This window comes from Mustelus asterias, chromosome 1 (genome assembly GCF_964213995.1).
Source record: "Mustelus asterias chromosome 1, sMusAst1.hap1.1, whole genome shotgun sequence".
In the NCBI taxonomy this organism is placed as follows: domain Eukaryota; kingdom Metazoa; phylum Chordata; class Chondrichthyes; order Carcharhiniformes; family Triakidae; genus Mustelus; species Mustelus asterias.
The window spans coordinates 132157547-132179257 of NC_135801.1; the positions used below are offsets into that span (position 1 = coordinate 132157547).

The 21711-nt window shown below is 41.5% G+C and overlaps 1 protein-coding gene across 4 annotated transcripts in view; it reads left to right on the plus strand.

The window, feature by feature from the left end:
• dhx29 (DEAH (Asp-Glu-Ala-His) box polypeptide 29) overlaps positions 1-21711 on the plus strand; it is an 89265-nt gene that overhangs the window by 5885 nt on the left and 61669 nt on the right. For all 4 annotated transcript variants that reach the window (XM_078219204.1, XM_078219190.1, XM_078219197.1 and 1 more), the window contains exons 2-9: positions 2852-2931; positions 6274-6387; positions 7363-7492; positions 9880-10019; positions 13393-13542; positions 14446-14572; positions 19871-20029; positions 20139-20301. In XM_078219204.1, the coding sequence (XP_078075330.1) occupies positions 7372-7492; positions 9880-10019; positions 13393-13542; positions 14446-14572; positions 19871-20029; positions 20139-20301 (860 nt within the window). In that variant the 5' untranslated portion in view covers positions 2852-2931; positions 6274-6387; positions 7363-7371. The remainder of the gene's footprint in view (positions 1-2851; positions 2932-6273; positions 6388-7362; positions 7493-9879; positions 10020-13392; positions 13543-14445; positions 14573-19870; positions 20030-20138; positions 20302-21711) is intronic.

Here is a 21711-nt window from a genome sequence, read left to right on the forward strand (position 1 = left end):
GCTTGCTGTCCAATCTTTGCATGGCCTCCATAATAGCTTCCCCTGTCAGAGCTCAACATGCTGTTCAGGGATCTCTCCAGGAGAGCGTGGTGGGGACCCCCCTCTGCCCCTGTGGTTCCACTCTTTGGCTTTGGTTTTCCTCCTGCCATTTTGCCAGTGGGCTTACCCATTTCCTCCAGCCTGGAGCTATTTCTTGGTCCGCGTGTCAAACTGTCTCGCTGTTCGATCTACCAGAGTTCTTACATGGATTGCTTTTTAACTTACTTCACCCTTAACTGAGCGAACAGAAGCAGCAACGGGTTCCCAGCCGAACTGCAGGTTGCAACTCTTCTTCCTCACTTTAATTCACCCTTGGTTTGGTGAAAAAAAACAGCACAGTGTCCCCAGGTTAATCTGAGAGTTGCAGTTTTTATGACACGAGTTCTTCCCTGGGCTGCCTTTCACTTTTAAATCAATTCACACTTGAGTGAAAAAACTACAAGATGGTTCCAGACTGAACTGCAAGTCCCAACATGCCCCTCATTGAGCTCTAGCTGCAAAAAAAGCAATTCAAAAGTAGAAATAGCAGCTTTCAATTTGTAGCAGGACCTCAGTGGCTCCTGCTTCCCACTTTAATTCACCCTTTCTTAGGTTAAAAAAAAAAAGAGAGTTTGTAGACTGAGCTGAAATCCACAGCTCTTCCCCCGCTGAGCACACAGTAAATTCCAACGGGCAGGAAGGAATCCAAAAATAGCCTTTCGAAGTTCTCTCTCTGCAACTGCGCTCCAGGTATGTTTAAAGCTTGCTTGGTGTACATTAACCTCTCTCCAGGCCTCAACAAACAGCCGGATTTCAAGAAGGATCTTGCCACCTGTGGATCATGCTTTTCTCACACCAGTGCCATCTTTGATCGTCTATTAGATGTGTTCTAAAACATCCATTCATAATGTTGGTAGTACCACATAACACAATGGAGGGTCTCTGCACTCTGAATGCTGGACTTTGTCTTTGCAAGGACTGTACAGTGATCACTCCAATCAATAGATGCATCTGTGACAAGTAGATTGAAGTGGGTTAGGTCAGGTAAGTTTTTCCCTCTTGTTGCTTCCGTCATTATCTGCCTTTACGGCTTAGCAGCTCAGGTCAGTAATGGTGCTACCAAACCACTCTTAATGATGGATATTGAAGTTTCCCACACAGTACATTTTCTGCCCACAGTGCTTCTTCTAACTGGTGTCAGCATGGATTCATTCATCAGCTGAGGGTGGTGGTTGGTGCTAATCAGGTGGTTCCTTTGCCCATAATTGAGCAAATACCATGAGACTTCTTGGGATCCTGACTCAATACTGTTGACTCCCAGGGCAAATCCTTCATTGTGTAGCACTGTTCTACCACCTGTCTATCTGCCCTGCCCCACCTGCAGGGATGGATATGGTGGTGGCTCTGACATTGGCAGTAAGGTACAATTCAATGAGTCTGACTATGCTAGGTATTAGCTCACTGGATGTTAAGACTTTGCAAGGTTGACAGGGCTAGGTGTTCTGTTGTTAAAGTGCATATTACATGACTAGGTCAATGCCAGGTGGTCAGTCTAGTTTTTTTCCTTTTTGACTTTCCTGTCATGGTTTGGTGCAATGAGTGGTTTGCCAGGCCACTCAAAATGAACTGAATCCCATTTGACATTTGTATTAATCCTTAATGTGATCATCTTCAGTGATGTAATCAGCCATATTGCTGTGGTAAGGATGGCAGTTTTTCTTTCCGAAAGGACATCTATGCACCAGATGGGTTATTTGACAATACATCATTCGCATGGGTCTCTGGATTTCTAGTGCTATGATATTACCACTGCACCACCGTTATCCCCTTTATAAACAATGCTGTATGGCTTGGAGGGAAACATGCAAGTGATGGTGTTCCCATATGACTGCTGACCTCGTCCTTCTGGCCGGTATTGGTCATGGGGTTTGGAAGGTGGATTTCAAGAATACTTCATTACCTGTGAAATGTTTTCATAGAATCGTAGAAACCCTACAGTACAGAAAGAGGCCACTCGGCCCATCGAGGATGCACCGACCACAATCCCACCCAGGCCCTACCCCCATATCCCTACATATTTTCCACTAATCCCTCTGACCTACGCATCTCAGGACACTAAGGGGCAATTTTAGCATGGCCAATCAACCTAACCTAACTATGATGTTCTGAGTTACAGAATTTTAAACCATAAATTGGCAGATGTGCTGTTTTGTCAGAAGTAACATGTCATGTAATTCGTACTTGTTCTACTGCTTTGGCACTGTGTTCAAGATTGCCTAACCTGTGGTCAAAAATAATTGGAATAAGTAACCAGAAATTGTGATTGCTCACTGTTTGACTATAAAGTTTGAGGGTTATTATGTATTGGATATCTTCAGGTTCCAACTTGGCTCATAATTTTAAGGTTTCCCTCGTAGACTGAGAGCACACTTTGAAACATGCGTTGGAAACTCTTTTAATATGCTAAGGCCTTCTACAACACCATGGTCAATTAGTGGATGCATTGTTTTATTCCCATGGGTATTTATATTGCACAATAGTTCCATTACTCTGCTGCTAAAATATCATATATGCCTCTTTAAGATTGATTGAAAAGATCAATTGGATGAGTTCATTAAAAATTTAATCGAGGAGCTATAAACATTAACTCCAGTATGTTGTGCTCTTGGCAAATTCCTTTTTTGAACAGCCTAACTATAAGTTAATGCGAAAGACAATAAATATGTACTGGATATATTTTCTGTAAATTTTATCTCTGTGGAATGCTGTAATGTATTGGCCCACTGGACCATCCTTCTGGATTTCAACTAATACAATTTTCCATACTTTTTAGGTCCAAAGACATATAGCTTTGGCTCAACCTCTACAAATGAACTGAGTACTGCTGGAAATCTGGATAGGTCCATCCTTAAGGTGATCATATATCAAGAGATGGAATTGCAATGTTTTTGGGGCGGGGGGGGAGGGGGGAGGAGAGAGAGTGGTAAATGGGTGGAGTTTATATTTGCAGTGGTTCTGTTTTGTAAAATTTGTGGGTTTTAAAATATGTAAATCTGATTACTCAGATGGACACAAAACCCACTTCCAAGTGTACACTCATGTTCACTTGCCCAACAGCAAATGATTTTTTATACTTTTCTGGAGAAGCGCTTCTTCATTGCAATTTTGTTGTGATACTGATCCAGCCTCAACTGGAATGTTTTGAATACTGGGCAATACACTTTAGGGAGGATATGAAGGTTTTACAGGTAATGCAGAAGAGATTGACAAGAATGGTTCCAGGCAAGAGGCACTTGAGTTACATTGATAGAGTTGGTCTCCTTAGAAAGGAGATTTAAAGAATTTTTTGAAATAAAGAGGGGACCAGGTAGAGTAGATAGAGAGAATCATTCCCACCAATTTGAATATGAATGGCAATGATTCCTCTCTACCTACTCTGTTTGTACTGGCACTTAATGTGCATTCCTCAGAACTGGGTCTTACATTTTCAGCCTAGGTAAAAGCATTGTATGGTCAAGAAAGCACTCCTGAACACCCTTACCCTTTTTTGCTCTTTGTTCTTTACACTATCCTAGTTTACAGTCAGATAATTAAGTCCCAAAGTGATGGTATTCTTTCGTTCCTGGCCTATGGAATACACTGAGAAATGTAATGGTCCCTCTGTTATTTCTGTGCTCCAAAGAAATAGATTCTGTTCTTAATGCCTCTAGGACATCCTTTCTCTTCAGCAGTGTATTGTTTTCCTTGATCAGTACTGCCATCCCTCTTGCTTTCCTGAACATCTTGGTATCTCAAAGTATTTAGCACCCAGTCTTGCCCTTTTCTTTGAGGCAAGTGTCCTTAACATCCTATTCCATTCTCACGTGGTTACCTGTAACTTGCCAATCTTATTTACCATACTCTGAGTATTCACGTATATGCACGGTAAACTAATTTAGACCTCAAATAAAAGTAAAATACTGCAGATGTTGGAAGTCTGAAATAAAAACAAAATGCTGGACAAACTCGAGGTTTGGCAGCATCTGTGGAGAGAGAAACAGTTAACATTTCAAATCCAATTTCTGTTTTTATTTATGATTTAAGACTTTATTACTACCGTAGGATTTTCAAGTGTTACTTGTCTCCTCCAGTTCTCTGTGCACTTGTTTTTCCCCCTCTAATGTTACTTCCTAGTTCCCAAACTCCTGCCAAGTTAGTTCAAACTGTGTCCAATAACACATTGGTCTTGACTCTCTTTTGGTGCATTTTGTCTGATCTTTTTAGGTCCCATGTTCCTCTATACCGGTCCCCAGGATCTAAAGCCCTCCCTCCTGCACCCTCGATCCAGCCGCATACGCATCTGCTCTGTCCTTCTATTTCTGTGTGAGATACTGGGAGTATTCCAGCGAACACTATCTTTTGACACAAACAGAAAATGCTGGAAAATCTGAGCAGGTCTGACAGCATCTGTGTAGAGAGAATAGGGCAAATGTTTCTCGTCAGAGCTCTAGTTTCTTGCTTTTAGTTTCTTTCCTAGCTCTCCCAACTCTGCTTGTCGGCTCGCTGACTCTTTATACTAATGTAAAGCACAGCCACTGCTTTGTTTGTGCTCTTGGGACCAAAAAATCTTGGATTAGGAATGGACCTCCAGACATTCCTTACATTTCAGTGGGAAAAGCTTCTTCAATGCAGCAATAGAAAAGCAAAATACTGCGGATGCTGTAATCTGAAACAAAAACACAAAATGGTAGAAAATCGCAGCCGGTCTAACAGCATCTATTGGGAGAGAATAGAGCCAACGTTTCGAGTCCAGATGACCCATCATCAGAGCTCTGATATCTCGACTCGAAACTTTGGCTCTATTCCCTCTCCACAGATGCTGTCAGATATGCTGAGATTTTCCAGCATTTTCTGTTTTTCTGTCTTCAATGCCGTAGTTCTGTTTTATGTACACGGATCTACTTAAAATGAGGCATTGCAGTACTATTTGTGATCAAATCTAAAATTAATAGCCTCTCTTTCCTATTGTACCTTCTGGTTATTTCCTTCCTTAAACTTTTAATTTTAATGCCTCTAAACCTGTTGTGCACAATTATTGATAAACTTGGACTAATTTAAGTTTTTCATTTCTCACCACCTAGCTGAAGCAATTGCCCGTGCTGTGTGAGAATGAACTAATCACTTGCTTCACTGTGATATCATACCTTGGTTTTTTTCTCCTCTTGTTATTAAAAGTGATTGCTCTGCTCTGAGCTTTCTAGCTTTTCGTACCCATTGGCCTTGCACTACTGCTGCTGTTTATACCCGCTGGTCTCTCTGGTCCTGTTGCTGATCTTATTCTGCTCTTTTTATACCTACTTGTCTTCTCTATCTATCCTGAACACCTTACTTCCAGCAGTATTCATATCCTGTCCTGCCCTTTTTATTGAGTCCAATCTCTGATGTCACCATAACATCTCATTCTCGTGTTTCTATTTATGGTTGCAGTTCATCAGCAATATTTACCATGCTTTGTGCTTTTAAGTCAATGCACGGTGTCCACTGAATTAGGTCATGTTGTATTCCCTCTTCATCTGACCCCTTACCATACCCTTTTTCTTAGCCCAGTGCTTTCTGTCTTTCTCAAACCTTGGCACAGCTTGTTTCCGCTTTCTAATGCTGTATCCTGGTTCCCATACCCCTGCCATGTTTCTCCCACAGCATTAGCAACATGTTACTGGTCCCAGACGTATTGTGGTGCAACATGTGCAGGCCCATCTCCTTTAGAAAACTTGCTAATGTTTGAGAAAGCTAAAGCACTTTTTCCTGCATTCTGTCTTTTATCTGTTCTAATTGTATACTTGTCAATGTGTAATTTTTGAGGTCCTGTCTCTTAGATGCAAAAGCATAGACTATGCCCTACTACCTTGTTCCCTCACACTGGTGAGTAACTGCCAATACCGATTATTAGCCTGCTCTAAGCTCTTGCATTTGCTTCAGAAAGTATGGATATTTTATTTACAGCATGACACTATTGGACATCCAAAATGAGGTTGTGTTCTCACATAATTATTAAGTGCCAAATAACACTCATTGTGCTATTTGGTTATCTTGTCGTTGTACTGGTTACCTTTCAATTATGAGGATCAGCTAAAATGTTCTTTGAAAACCCTAAAGAAGGATGTCAAATCTGGTGAAGAAACACAGATGCTCTTGAGGCATTTACATGCGCCTATTGATGTGTTAACGCTTTAAGTAAAGTACAACGAAAATTAAAAGATTAATTATTTCCCAAAGGTGGTCATCAAGCCTGAGCTGGAACAAAAAATTATAAGATTGATCAACCAATTCAAAACTCAACAGAGCAAATCATGGACCATTTCTGGAAGGCTCACAGCTAAAAAGTTACAGGTAATGCCATTTTATTCATCACTTGGTGGAATTTATGGAGAGTTAGGGAGTCTGGTTTCTGCTTGCAGTTAATATAGGATAAATTATTTCCTATTCGGAGATCTACGATATGTATAATGGCATGTATGAATAACTGCAGTGACGATATGTTCTATAAATATGAAAAGGGATTCTTTTCTGCATCTAGTGCAGCAAAGTTGTAGGCCGTTGAATTTGAAATTGACTTGTAACTTCAATAGCTTTCTAAGTAATGGTATTCCCTCCTTCCTCCTGCAAACATGAATGCACTTAAGTTCGCCAGCTTATGAGAATGGCACATAAGTAACATTAGAAAAAAATATATAGATGAGTATTGTAAGCCAGTATGAGTTTAAGTGAAAAAGGACAACCTCTTCATTTTTCTAGTGGCATACTTTTTTAATTGTTGAGCTGTCAGGCACCTGCAGACATGATACTTCCATTCAAGAAGAAATGGTAAGAAAGCTGTGATGAAACTTGAGATGGAATTTTGCAGCATTGAAGATTTGCCTTTTGAAAGGCATAAAAGCAAATTATAAGTTTGTTTAAGTGCAAAATGTTGTCTGTAATCGTCTGGTGAGTGTTAATGGAATGTTGACTGACACTCGTGCATAATGTGGGAAATGTGTGTTGTAAAGTTGCAGGGAAGTGGGAAGTTAGCTAGAAAAACAAAGATTCAGACTTTTAGTTTAAAGATGGTTGTGCAAGGAATAACTTTGCTTGTTGCAGTAAAACATTCCTGAGATTCGCATGAGGTTTGCATCAGTGGTGTACAATATCTAATATTTTAACCGTGGTGCCCCCTTCAATGCTGACATTGTCAGTTATCTCCGAATATTCCCACAAGACTATGACAATTTCATTTAATTTTGATTTGATTTTCATTGTTCATGTTGTTTAAAATGTATGGAATAGTTATAAGTTTAAATAGACTTATTCATTTTGTTATTTGTGCAGGACCTATATATGGCTTTACAAAGATTTTCATTTCGTGCAGAGGACATCGAAGAGGCCATGAAAAATACTGTTGTTTATGGTGGGGACCTTCATTCTGCTTTGGACTGGTTATGTTTAAATCTTCCTGATGGTGAGTTATTTGAATAGGTATTTGGTGTAGCAATCTAATAGATTTAACTCTGAATAAGTAAGAATGAAACAGGCTGATAGGCTGGAGGAAGTAGATGTTCGGAGGGAAGATGTACTAGCAATTTTGAATAAACTGAAGGTTGATAAGTCCCCTGGGCCTGATGAAATATATCCTAGGATTCTTTGGGAGGCAAGGGATGAGATTGCAGAGCCTTTGGCTTTGATCTTTGCATCCTCACTGTCCACGGGGGTGGTGCCAGAGGACTGGAGAGTGGCGAATGTGGTTCCTCTGTTTAAGAAAGGGAATAGAAATGACCCTGGTAATTATAGGCCGGTTAGTCTTACTTCGGTGGTCGGTAAGTTGATGGAAAAGGTCCTTAGGGATAGGATTTACGACCATTTAGAAAGATGCAGCTTAATAGTCAGCACGGATTTGTGAAGGGCAAGTCTTGCCTCACAAATTTGATAGAATTTTTTGAGGAGGTAACTAAGTATGTAGATGAAGGTAGTGCAGTTGATGTCATATACATGGATTTTAGTAAGACGTTTGATAAAGTCCCCCACGGTTGGCTTATGAGGAAAGTAAGGATGTGTGGGATAGAGGGAAGTTTGGCAGATTGGATAGGTAACTGGCTATCTAACAGAAGACAGAGGGTGGTGGTGGATGGAAAATTTTTGGACTGGAAACCGGTTACCAGCGGAGTGCCACAGGGATCAGTGCTTGGTCCTCTGCTATTTGTAATTTTTATAAATGACTTGGAGGAGGGGGCTGAAGGGTGGATCAGTAAATTTGCTGATGACACCAAGATTGGTGGAGTAGTGGATGAGGTGGAGGGCTGTTGTAGGCTGCAAAGAGATATAGATAGGATGCAGAGCTGGGCTGAAAAATGGCAAATGGAGTTTAACCCTGACAAATGCGAGGTGATTCATTTTGGTAGGACAAATTTAAATGTGGATTACAGGGTCAAAGGTAGGGTTCTGAAGAATGTGGAGGAACAGAGAGATCTTGGGGTTCATATCCATAGAACTCTGAAGGTTGCCACTCAAGTGGATAGAGCTGTGAAGAGGGCCTATAGTGTGTTGGCGTACATTAACAGGGGGTTTGAGTTTAAGAGCCGTGGGGTTATGCTGCAACTGTACAGGACCTTGGTGAGACCACATTTGGAATATTGTGTGCAGTTCTGGTCACCTCACTACAAGAAGCATGTGGAGACACTGGAAAGAGTGCAAAGGAGATTTACCAGGATGCTGCCTGGTTTGGAGGGTAGGTCTTATGAGGAAAGGTTGAGGGAACTTGGGCTTTTCTCTTTGGAGCGGAGGAGGTTGAGAGGAGACTTGATAGAGGTTTATAAGATGATGAGGGGGATAGATAGAGTGAACGTTCAAAGACTATTTCCTCGGGTGAATGGAGCGGTAACTAGGGGGCATAACTATAGGGTTCATGGTGGGAGATATAGGAAGGATGTCCGAGGTAGGTTTTTTACTCAGAGAGTGGTTGGGGTGTGGAATGGACTGCCTGCAGTGATAGTGGAGTCAGAAACTTTAGGAACATTTAAGGAGCTATTGGATAGACACATGGAGTACTTCGGGATGATAGGGAGGAAATAGCTTGATCTGGGTTTCAGACAAAGCTCGGCACAACATCGTGGGCCGAAGGGCCTGTTCTGTGCTGTACTGTTCTATGTTCTAGTACTTGGATACTACTTGCCACTTTCACCTCCAGAAATCTAAGTGAAAAGTCATTGACATGAAATACTTCCTTCCATAGATTCTATCTGACCTCATCAGTGTTTCCAGCTTTTAGTTTTTATTTCAGATTTTAAACATCCATTGTATTTTCTTTTTGTGTTCCAAAGTATATTTTTCAAGCTATCACTACTCTCCTTATAAAATGGCGCATCATCTGACTTGTGATGAACACCACTTTATAAAATCTGCTGATGTTTTAAAAAATATACCGAGGTTAATTTACTTTTGCCATCACTTAACCCTTTCAGTCTCACTTTTGTTGTCACACACAATCATCAGTCAAAACCTTCGTCAAGTGTTTTGTTTGACTCTTGTAATTGGCTCACTTGGAAAATATTTTACTTAGCTAAAACAGCGATTGGAATGTAGGTGGCATATTATAAAATAGCCTGCTATATCAAGACAGTAGATGATCAATCTGCTTCCAGGCTCTGATGCTCTTTAACTGGATACTAGGAGATACAGAAGAAGATCTTATGGAGAAGAATAGAGCCTGTGTTCAACAGGTCCCTTTCGACCAGTTAAATTTGGGAGCTATACATGGAATTGTGAATGTAATCCTAACTCTGATGCTTCATGTGTGCGTGTCAGTTGAATTGGGGTAATATTAATTAGAATGACATGTGACTTTTATTCAAGATGCATTACCTGATGGATTCAGTCAGAAAATGCAGGAGGAAGATATTAAGACCAAGCCCAAATTTCAGATGCCTGCAAATGCTGCAACAAAACAGGAAGTATCTGAGGGTCAGGAGAGTGTCCAGATGCCCCAGCCTAAGGTGAGAACCTTTGTCTGCTTTAATGTTTTTTCATAAAGGGATGAAGAAAATCAAGATTGCCTGGTGACGACTCCTTATTTTCCTCGTTCTCCAATCTCTGTTTTTTGTTTCAAGGATGTGATCTTCATGCACTATTATTTCAGTATGCTGCTATTTCCCTCCGTATTTGAAAAAGGAATAAAGGGCCAATTCATCAATGTATGTTTATTGCTATATATGGTAGAACATGGTGAAGGATTGCTTAATTTTTGGGGCAGGGTTGTGAGTATTCAACCTTGATATGGAGGTGGTCTTTCATGTCCATTTGACCACTTGACCTGTCCATGAATTGTTTTGGTTTCTTAAACTCCTGCTGAAGGATGTTGCCACCATTTAACTGCTGATGTTACTTGTGATACTTGCCATATTGGCCAGGATCCTCCCAGTCCACTGCACTGCTCGAGGAGCACAATGGGCTGGGAGACAACAGCGAGGGTCTCCCACGTGCTTTTTTTTTTAGTACAATCAGCTCTGTGCCAGAAATTGGCAGGGAGCGGATGGGGCATGCTCACCCCTGCTGGTGGGGACAGAGGCCTTTGACGCCCCCTCCTCCCCCCAGAGGTCGGGGCAAGGGGGGTGCATCTTGGGCAGTGCCAGTCTGACACCTTGGCGCTGCCCACCCATGGGTGAGTGCTGAGAGGGAGGTGGGCCTATGGGGGTGGGTCGGGGCTGACCCGGGGTGGGAGAGAGGAGAGGGTCAGGTAGGACAGCAATCTGGGGAAGTGGGTGTTTGGGAAGGCCAACGATGAGGGGTTCTGGGGAAGGCCAGCACTTTCCATCTCCATCTTCTTCCTTCATCTTGCCAAGAACAAGCTTCCCAGTGGAGAGGACATCATTTGCAGAATGGACAGAAAACTTACCAAACTCAACTGGTTGAAATTCAAGAAGAAAAAAACACTAACATTGCTTGTGGAACTTCAGTATGTGGATGACATCGCCATCTCCGCTGTCTCTCAGAAGAAAATCTTCAAGCCATGCTTGACACCTTCGGAAGCATACCGAAGATTCAGTCTCAACCTCAACCTGTAGAAGACTCAATCAGACCCACACAAGACCCAGTTGCTCCATCCATTAGGATCAATGGAGAAATCCTCCCAAGTGTGGAACATTTCCCCTATCTGGGGATCCACCTTTCATCTATGGCTGACAACAATGTGGAGGTCCAACATGGTATCCAATCCACGAGCACTGCCTTCAAATGCCGAAGGACAAGTTTTCGATGACTGCGACATTCCTGCTGACACCAAGACCTTGTGTACAAGGCAGACGTCTTCCCAACTATTCAATACAGCTCAAATTTGGATTAGGTACAGAAGCCACCTCAAAGCTCTGGAGAGGTACCATCAATGTTCTCTGAGATAGATTCTCCACATCAGCTGGGAGGGCAGGTGTGCTAAAATGAGCATCCATGAAGGAGCCAAGAACACCAGCATCAAGGCCATGATCGTCCAAAACCAACCGCTGGCCTGACCATGTGCTTCAAATATCAGAGTTCTGACTGTCAAAGCAAATCATCTTCGCCCAGCTCAAGGAATGTTCCAGAACAAGAGGACGGTGGAGGCACTTCAAAGACACTCCTGAGGCTTGCCTCAAGAAATGCAACATAGACATCAGTGCCTGGGTGATCCTTGCTCAGAAGAGATCTACTTAGAGGAACCTCCTGATTGAAGGGACACAATTTTTCAAAGATGCCCAGAAAAGGAGTCTGAGAAAGGAATTCAATGATCTAGAGTCCAAGGACCAAGCCCACTTCCCAGAAACCATTTAACTGCTGATGTTACTTGTGATACTTGCCATATTGGCCAGGATCCTCCCAGTCCACTGCACTGCTCGAGGAGCACAATGGGCTGGGAGACAACAGCGAGGGTCTCCCACGTGCTTTTTTTTTTAGTACAATCAGCTCTGTGCCAGAAATTGGCAGGGAGCGGATGGGGCATGCTCACCCCTGCTGGTGGGGACAGAGGCCTTTGACGCCCCCTCCTCCCCCCAGAAACAACTGCCAAGTGTGCAGTTGAAGATGTGGCTCTCAGATCAGGCTCATCAGCCATGTAAGGGACACAACCTGAGGTTTTCAGGTGGGCAATCAGCGATTGGCAAAGAAGATTGACTATAATTTTGCTCGGACTCGTTGATGACTCACTCGGTCAAATGCTGCAGTGATGTTAAGGGCAATCACTTGCACATCCTTAGGAATTCAGCTCTTTTGTCCAGGTTTGGAGCAAGGCCGTAATGAGATAGGGCTGAGTGACCCTGATGGAACTCAAATTAAGCATCAGTGAGCAGGTTGTTGCGAAGCAAATGCTGCTTGATAGCACTTGATAACCCCTTGGCATCAGTTGATTAAAATTAAATAGACAATTTGATCACCCTACTTGTCAAATATTAAACATCCTGCTAAAAGATGCAAGTATAGTTGAAGAGATTAATATAGGCTCATTGAGTTCTAAGATCTAAAACATAACCGAAAGATGCTGTCCCACTCTAATTTCAAACTTCTACTGGTATGTGAAATCAATAAGCTAAGTGCCACGGATCTCAGAGTATGGGACTGAATTTATAAATCTGGCCTGTTTCTGCATTTGGAGCGGTCACGGGCATTCGGCCTCTGATCTTCGGGTAAGCATTCTCCAAGGCGGCCTTCACGACACACGACAACGCAGAGTCGCTGAGCAGAGACTGATAGCCAAGTTCCGCACACCTGAGGATGGCCTCAACCGGGATCTTGGGTTCATATCACACTATCTGTAACCCCCACGACTTGCCTGGGCTTGCAAAATCTCACTAACTGTCCTGGCTGGGGATAATACACATCTCTTTAACCTGTGCTTAACGCACTCTCCACTCACATTGTCTGTACCTTGAAGACTTGATTACCTGTAAAGACTCGCATTCCAACCATTATTTTGTAAATTGAGTTTGTATCTTTTATATGCCCTGTTTGTGAACAGAACTCCCACTCGCCTGATGAAGGGGCAACGCTCCGAAAGCTAGTGGCTTTTGGTACCAAATAAACCTGTTGGACTTTAACCTGGTGTTGTGAGACTTCTTATTCTTTCGGCACTGAAGGGATTCTATGATTTCTCTCTTTGTATTATTGATGAATATCATGTTGTTTGCCTCTGGTCTTGCTCTTCTCTACAAGTGGAAACACCTTGTCGATTCTATCAAGTGTTTCATAATACCAATGTTATCTCACCACTCAGCCTTTTTTGACTACAGTTCTGGTGTTTGTACGGACAAATATCTGGTTTAAATTATTTTGTAAAAGACAAAAGGTTGACATTTTTGAATTGAATGGTAAGGAATTTGAATTGTGATGTTCTCTTGTTGATAGACAACTGAAAGTCAAAATACGCAAGTTAGTATGAAGGAATGGATTTTGCAATATGCTGAAAAGGCTCATAATAGTGGTGACGATGACGGTGATGATCAGGATAATGAAATAGCTGAAAAGACTCCTGAAAAGGAAGAACGCTTTGATCCAGTGAGTATAAGAGTCACTCTGACCTCCTGAGTAAGCAAATTTGAAGTGTGCTTATGGCTGAAAAATAACTTAATTTGAGTGGAAAATGAAAGTCTTTACATGTGATTTCCTTAGTATTACAAACCAGGCTGTTACAAGCCAATTTAAATTACAATGACATTTGCAAGCTAATAAAATCTGAGCTACACTTTGAAGCAGAAAATGTAAATCAAATATTTTGTGCATTGTTTAGAATGATGTACAGAAACATGCATTTTTGTTTAGTTCTTTCAACTAGCCTGGTCATTGATTAGCTATCACAAATATTTCATAAATGTAAATTTCTGTATTCTAAGATTATGAATATCTCTCCCAAGTTGCAGTTTATTTCAGTTGAATAATAAATACTGTAATATTAAACATAAGTCAGTTGCCTTATATGTGTCCTGAGGTGATGAATCTTGAAATGCCCCTGCTTTTCCCTTGAAGACGCGTTATAATTCTGTCAATGGCTAGTGTCCTCGGGTACCTTGCAATGCTATTATGGATGAGAACTTCAGCTGAATGTCAGCAGGTTATTTGACAGCAGGAAATATCTCAGTTAAATTTGATAATGCCTTAATAAGCAGTCTGTGCCCCAGGAGTATTGACCCCAATTTCTAATGGACCTAATGGTATGTTGTCTGAAATTAAATAACTTGGACTAGTTTTCTTGCGGTTTCACCTCCATGAGGAAGAGAGACATTTCAGAGGGGCGCTCCTCTGGTCATTTGGAAGGCTTGGATCCTGTGCTTTTCTTTTTACTCAAACCGAAATTTCCTAACTCAGTATAACCTCATGTTGAGCATCAAGCATTGCGTTTACCAATAAATGTAAGATCTTTTGAGGATAAGGTTAAGTGAATTTCACTCTTTTATTCAACAGAATGAACTTTATTTGGAACTGACAGCAAAGCTACTTGATACCAAAGAACGGGCTCTATCCTTTAAACAGAATAATAACAAGCATGCTCACAGAGAAGCAGGCGATAGAATTAAGATACTGCAACAGGGTAAGTATATTCCTGTTTTACTGATGTTGTACTGCTGTAGGATTTTTGTAAAAGTGGTTTTAAAAGTCAATTGTTATGCCATTGGCATGATCTGATAGGGCAAGAATTAGGATTATGTTGTTTTTAAAAAATGATCACTTTTGGTCCTTGCATTGAAGATCATGTACATCTTGACATGGTAAAACAGGGATAATAAGATTTTCATAGGATGAAGCACAACATTTGAGATGAAATGATCTTTGTGATTATGTAAATGTTTTTGTAATAGTTTGAAATTATGAATGTAGTGAAGTAGTCCAAAGATGTGTAGGTTAGGTGGGTTAGCCATGGTAAATGTGTGGGGTTGGGGGGAGGGGAAGGTGGGATGCTGTTTGGGAGAGTCGATGGAGACTCGTTGGGCTGGATGGTCTCTTTCTGTACTGTAGAGGTTCTATGGAAATATTGTAAATAATTTAGCAAACATATTCTGACATCGTCTAGCCACAGATTAGATGTGAAACCAAATTGGTCAGAATATTTCTGAAACATGAAACTTTGAAGGAAAGCACTCTGTGGCACGCTTGTGAAAATCGCTCTAAAATGCATTTTGGATAAATGCAATTTAACAATAGAAGTGTTTGTTTTTTTCAAGAGGGCTTTGTCTGCTGATGCAGTGGATGTTAAGATTCTGTTGTGTTTTCAAACAACAGGGAAAATGTCATTTAGGCATTCTGTTGTGTACATTAAGTCGAGCAATACAGTTCTTGAGTGCATAAGTCAATAATTGATAGGATAGTTTGTAACACTAATTCTGATCAAGAAGTGTCAGCATGGTTTCATGAACAGGAAATCCTGTCGGCCAAATTTCTCCGGTTGGAGGGCAGTAACTAGTGGACTGTCGCAGTGATCAGTGCTCGTACTGCAGCTCTTCACAGTATATATAATTTTTTGGAGGAAGGAATAGAATGTCTAGAGGCCAAATTTGTGGATGACAAAGGTGTAGGGAAAGCAGGTTTCAAAGAGGATATAAGTCGTTTCCAAGAGCTACAAGTGAAGTAAAGTATATTTTTGTCACAAGTAGGCTTACATTAACACCGCAATGAAGTTACTGTGAGAATCCCCTTGTGCTGGAGTGTGGCAACCTGTCTGGGTGCACTGAGGAAGAATTTAGCATGGCCAGTGCACCTAACCAGCACGTCTTTCGGACTGTCGGAGGAAACCCTCACGATACTGGGAGAATGTGCAGATTCCGCATTTAGTGACCCAAGGCGGCACAGCAGCACAGTGGTTAGCACTGCTGCTTCACAGCTCCAGGGACCTGGGTTCGATTCCCGGCTCGGGTCACTGTCTGTGTGGAGTTTGCACATTCTCCTCGTGTCTGCGTGGGTTTCCTCTGGGTGCTCCGGTTTCCTCCCACAGTCCAAAGATGTGCAGGTTAGGTTGATTGGCCATGCTAAAATTGCCTCTTAGTGTCCTGAGATGCGTAGGTGAGAGGGATTAGTGGGTAAATGTGTAGGGATATGGGGGTAGGGCCTGGGTGGGATTGTGGTCAGTGCAGACTCGATGGGCCAGTTGGCCTCTTTCTGCACTGTAGGGTTTCTTCTATGTCGTCTATGTCTAAGCCAGGAATCGAACCTGGTGCTGAGGGGCAGCAGTGTTGGCTACTGTGCCGCCCCAAGAGAGCTCTGATGAAGGGTCATCCAGATTCTAAACCTGGCTCAACCTGCTGAGATTTTCCAGCATTTTCTGTTTTTTGTTTCAGATTCCAGCATCCGCAGTATTTTGCCTTTGTACAAGAAATATTGACCGGTTAAGTGAGTGGGCAGAAAATTGGGAAATGAAATTTAGTGTGGGGCAAATGTGAGATTGTTCATTTTGGAAGAAAGAATGAGAAGGCGGATTATTACTTAGATGGAGAGAAGCTGCAGCACAAAGCGACTTGGGGATTCTTATTCATGACGCCCAGAAAGTTAGCATACAACTGCAGAAGTTATTAGAGACGGCAAATAGAATGCTGGCTTGTATTTTGATGGGGCTGGAGTATAAGAGTAAAGGGGTGTTGCTGCAACTGTACAAGGTACTCGTGATGCTACATTTTGAGTACTGTGTACAGTTTTGGTCTCCTCAGTTAAGGAAAGAGATATTGTCATTGGAGGCAGTACAGAGGAGGTTTCCTAGGATGACCCTAGAAATGGAAGGTCTGCCATACAAGGAAAGATAAAACGGATTGAGTCTAAATTCCTTGGAATTCAGAAGAATGAGAGGCAGTATGATTGAGATGTATAAGATTTTTAGGAGGTTAGACAGGATAAATGTTGGGAGGATGTTTTCATTCATGGGAGAGTGTAGGATCAGAGAGCGTAGTTGCAGAATAAGCGGATGTTCATTTAAGACGGATTCAAGAAAAAATATTTTCTGTTTGGTGAACCTTTGGAATTCTTTAGCCCAGGAAGCTGCCAAGGCTGGTTACTTGAACATTTTCAGGGCTGACAGCTATAGGCTTCTAATCAGTAGGGAAATTAAGGGTTCCAGGGAGAAGGTAGAAAAGTGGATTGATGATTGTTAGATCAGCCATGACCTTAGTAAATAGCGGAGCAGACTCGAAGGACTGACTGGCCTTCTCCTTTTCCTATTTCCTATCTTTGATAGCAGAAGAGTCACTGGATTTGATCTTTCTAGAAATACTACAAGTTAACAACAGGTGTTGTTAATCAACTTGAGCAGCAGTTTTGGAGGATTATGAAATACACCATGAGTTAACAATCTCCAGAATGATTGTTGATTTACTCAGCAATTCTGTTTGCTTTTGACAAAGGTCAAGTTACCCTTGGCCTCATGGCTATTTTTAAGACCCAATGGATAGGCATTTGGGTATTTGCCCACTAAATCCTCACCAAAAATTATCTGACAATTAACAGTACAAACACCTTTTTAATATAATTGTCATTACAGTGCCAATTGATCCTTTTGGCCCAAACATTGACCAATATAAACTGGAGTCTCATTCCTTGAAATGGTAAAATACTGTTGTGAAAAAAAATCTTCAATTTTTCTTTGTCTCTTTTTGTCTATGCCCCATTTTTTCATTTAATTTGACTTAAGTCATCCATTCTGCATTTGTTTCTCCATTGTTCCTGTTTCTCAGTTTTTAATTATCAATTGGTTAAGGCGATGCACTGTTGGTCGTTATTTTCACTAATCTCCCAAATGTATTGTTGCCCTTGCCACTCTGTTGTTAGCTCATGATTGCAGAAAATAATAGTGCAAAATATTGTTGAAGGTGACAGAAAAATATCCTAATGAATGGGTCATGGCACAAGATACCTGTTCCAGCCCAATGACACATTGGGGCTGAAAAAATATGGGACTTAAGGCTGCATTAAGTAAAGATGAATTAGCTTAGGCTTAGAACTGTACTGAACTTAGAAAGAACTTCTTGAGTTGTTGAGGTGTTAAAAATGTTGTGACATGTGGATATATATATCTATATCTTTTAGAATGTCAAGTTTAATTTTTGTTGCAAACTGTGATCATCCAACAGAAAAGAGCAAAAAAAATTGTTTTTGAACTAAAAAGGCCAAGGTATGAAAGACCTTATTTTGCCTAGATAAAAACCCCTAAGAAAGTAAGATAACACTTTTTACTCAACGCAAGTTATTTCAAAAATAAGCAAAATGCTGCAGATGTCGGAATCTGAAACAAGAACAGAAGATGCTGGGAAAACTCAGCAGGTCCGGCAGGAGCTGTAAGGAGAGAAAGCACATATAACATTTCGAGTCCTTATGATTTTTTTCGGAACTCAAGGGTGAAAAATGTTGGAAATTGAGGAGTAGCTGTGAGAGATTGCAACAAAAAGTAAAAGGAGGGGTCGTGGCTGGGATTGCATTGATGCAATACATGTATGGGATTTTTTTTTAAACAAGTGTTTAAGATGGAGGAAAAAGATCACCATCTAAAGCTGCCAAACTTGATGGTGAGTCATGTGGGCTGCAACTTGCCCAACTGTAAGATGAGGTGCTGCTCCTCCAGCTTGTGCAGCTTGACTGGAACATTGCAGCAGGCTAAAGACAGACATGTGGGCATGAAAACAAGGTGCTAAGTGGCAAGCAAGAGGAAGACAGAGGTCATGCTTGCATAATGAGCAAAGGTGTTCCGCAAAGTGATCACCTGGTCTCTGTTCTCCCCAGTATAGAGGAGACTGCTTTGGGAGCAGTGAATAGATTAGATCAAATTGAAGGAAGTGCAAGTGAAATGCAGCTGAACATGAAAGGAGTTTAAAGTTTATTAGTGTCACAAGTAAGCATACACTAACACTGCAATAAAGTTACGGTGAAAATCCTCTAGTCGCCATACTCCAGCGCCTGCTTGGGTACACTGAGGGAGAATTTAACATGGCCAATGCACCGAACCAGCACATCTTTCGGACTATGGGAGGAAACCGGAGCACCCAGAGGAAACCCAAGCAGACATGGGGTGAAAGTGCAGACTCTACACAGACAGTGACCCAAGTCGCGAATCGAGCCCAGGTCCCTGGCGTTGTGATGCAGCAGTGCTAACCACTGTGCCACCGTGCTGCCCTTGGTGGAGTGTTTGGAACCTTGAATGGTGAGGAGAGAGGAGATGAAGGTAAAGGGACAGTTATTGTACCCTTCTGCGATTGCAAGGAAAAATGCCATGGGCAGCGCATGAGATGGGTGTGATGGAGGAGTGAAGCAGTCCCTGAGGAATGCTAATGGAGGGATGAGGGGAAGATGTGTTTTGTGGTAGCATTGTGCTAGATTTGGCAAAATGGTGGAGGATGATAGATGATGGTGCTTGCGATGATGGGTGTCCTCTTTGTTCTCATTGTCCATTTCACTCCCTTCCGCATGCAAAGAGTCATTTTCTACCATTTCCCACTCCCACACCAGGCTATCTATCTTTTGTTTTTAAAGTTGCTACTTTCTGTTGCAATCCCTCAGAGCTACACTTCAATATCTAACACAATCTCCCTACCTTCAATTCTGATGAAGAGCCAAAAGGACGCAACATTAACTCTGCTTTCTCCTTACAAATGCTGCCAGACCTGCTGAATTTTCCAGCATCCTCAATTCTTATTATTTCAAAGTTTGACTTGATCAAGTAATGCAATAACATCAAAATACATTGCATTTGTTTGCTGAGTTCTGTTGTAATTTTGAGGCTGAATTCTATCAATTGTTGTGCTAGCTGGTGTTTGGTTGTTTTCCATTTGTCTTGAATTAACATGAGTGGTCAACTTCTGTGTCCTCAAGCTGTGTATATCTTACAAATTAATTTATATTTTTATTTTTGATGCAGAGATTAAACAGTTGGAGAAACATCCTGCTTTTGATCCCTCAATAAAGATGGTAGATCTAAAGAAGAATGACAAAAGCTCCACCAGACTTCCTGATAAGCATGAAGCTGCCCTTAACTTAACCTTGCTGGAAGAATCTGCACCAAAATTAAAAGAGGAAAGTACGTAACTGAACAATATAACACGTGTGATTGGATAATACATTTTTGCATTCTTTTCCCTACAATTCTGATCACTTTTTTCACCGTTCTCCTTTTATGACCATTATAGCGAAAAATGAGCCAAAGGATGTACGGAACTTTGACTACACTGCACGAAGTTGGACAGGAAAATCTCCTAAGCAGTTTCTGATCGATTGGTGTCGGAAAAACCTTCCCACTAGTCCAGCTCCGAACTATCGTAAAATCTCTGTGGGTAGATTCTGGAAGTGTAGGTTTGTGTCGTCTGTTATACCTTTTGCTAAAATTCATAAACTTGTTGAAATTGTAGCATTGAGAATAATGAGGATTTCAGGGATCTTCTGTCTCTTGCAGCCAAGTGATTTCTGTTGGTTTCCAGTTCATGGATTTTGTTGAAAAAAGTAACCCATTCAAACTTCAAGGATTGTTTTACTAATGTCCTTTACACTCTTATTATTCCTTTTTTTCTCTCTGCTCACCTTTTTCTTCACAGTAAGATGTTTTACTTGGCTTTATCTCCTTCCATTTTCCAAATATCTCTTTTAGAGATGGGAGTGACTTTTTGGAAAGGGTTTTCTCTGAATAATACCAGATTAAAAAAAAAATATTTACAAGGTGTGGCTAGGACAGCACTTATTACCCATCTCTATTTGCCCTTGAGATGGTGATGGTGAATGGTCTTGAACTACTGTGGTTCCTGTGGCGTAGTTACACTGACAGTACTGTTGGGGAGAGAGTTCTGAGATTTTGACCCAGTTACAGTGAATGAATGGCACTCCTTTTTGTTCCAAGTCAGGATGGTGAGTGGCTTGAAGGGAAACTTCCAGGTGGTGATGTTCCCATGTGTATATGGCTCTTGTCCTTCTAGATGGAAGGGGTGCCAATCAAATGGGCTCCTTTATTTTGGATGGTGCCAAGGTTCTTGAGTGTTGTTGGAGCTGCACTCATCCACGCAAGTGGACAGCATTCCATCACGCTCCTGACTTGTGCCTTGCAGATGGTAAACAGAATGAGAATGCATCTGAGTCGGTTGAGATAGAATCAAATGTCGGAAAAAATAGTGGCTGAACCGTAGTTACCCTCAAAGAGAGAGTATTGCAGATAATGTCAAGATGTATTCCCTTCAAGGATAAAGATAGGACAAATAAATCCAGAGCACCCTGGATAATGAGAGAGGTAGAGGTGAAGATGAAAAGGAGGAAGCACACGCACAGCAGATGTCAGATTGAGAAGACAATAGAGAATCAGGTTGACTTTAGAAGGACCAGAGTGGAAGTGAAAAAAACTGATCAGAAAAGCAAGGAGGGAGCATGAAAAATGACTAGGAGCTAACATAAAAGGAAACCCTGAGGTCTCCTATAAGCAGGTGATCTAAGGGTGCTAAAAGAAAGAGTAGGGCCATTTGAAGGGTTTAAAAAAGGAGACTTGTACGTGGAGGCAGGAGAAATAACTGAGGTATTAAATGTGTACTTTGTCTTTACAAAGGAAGAGGATGCTACCCAGACCAAGGTGAGAGAAAAGTAATTTACAGTCGAGAAGGAGATGTTGGGTTATCTTCACTAAAAATTGACAAGGTACTAAGATTGGATGAGATGCATCCAAGGATACTGAGGGAGCTGAGAATAGAAAATACAGCAGCACTGGTGATCATTTCCCAGTTGGCC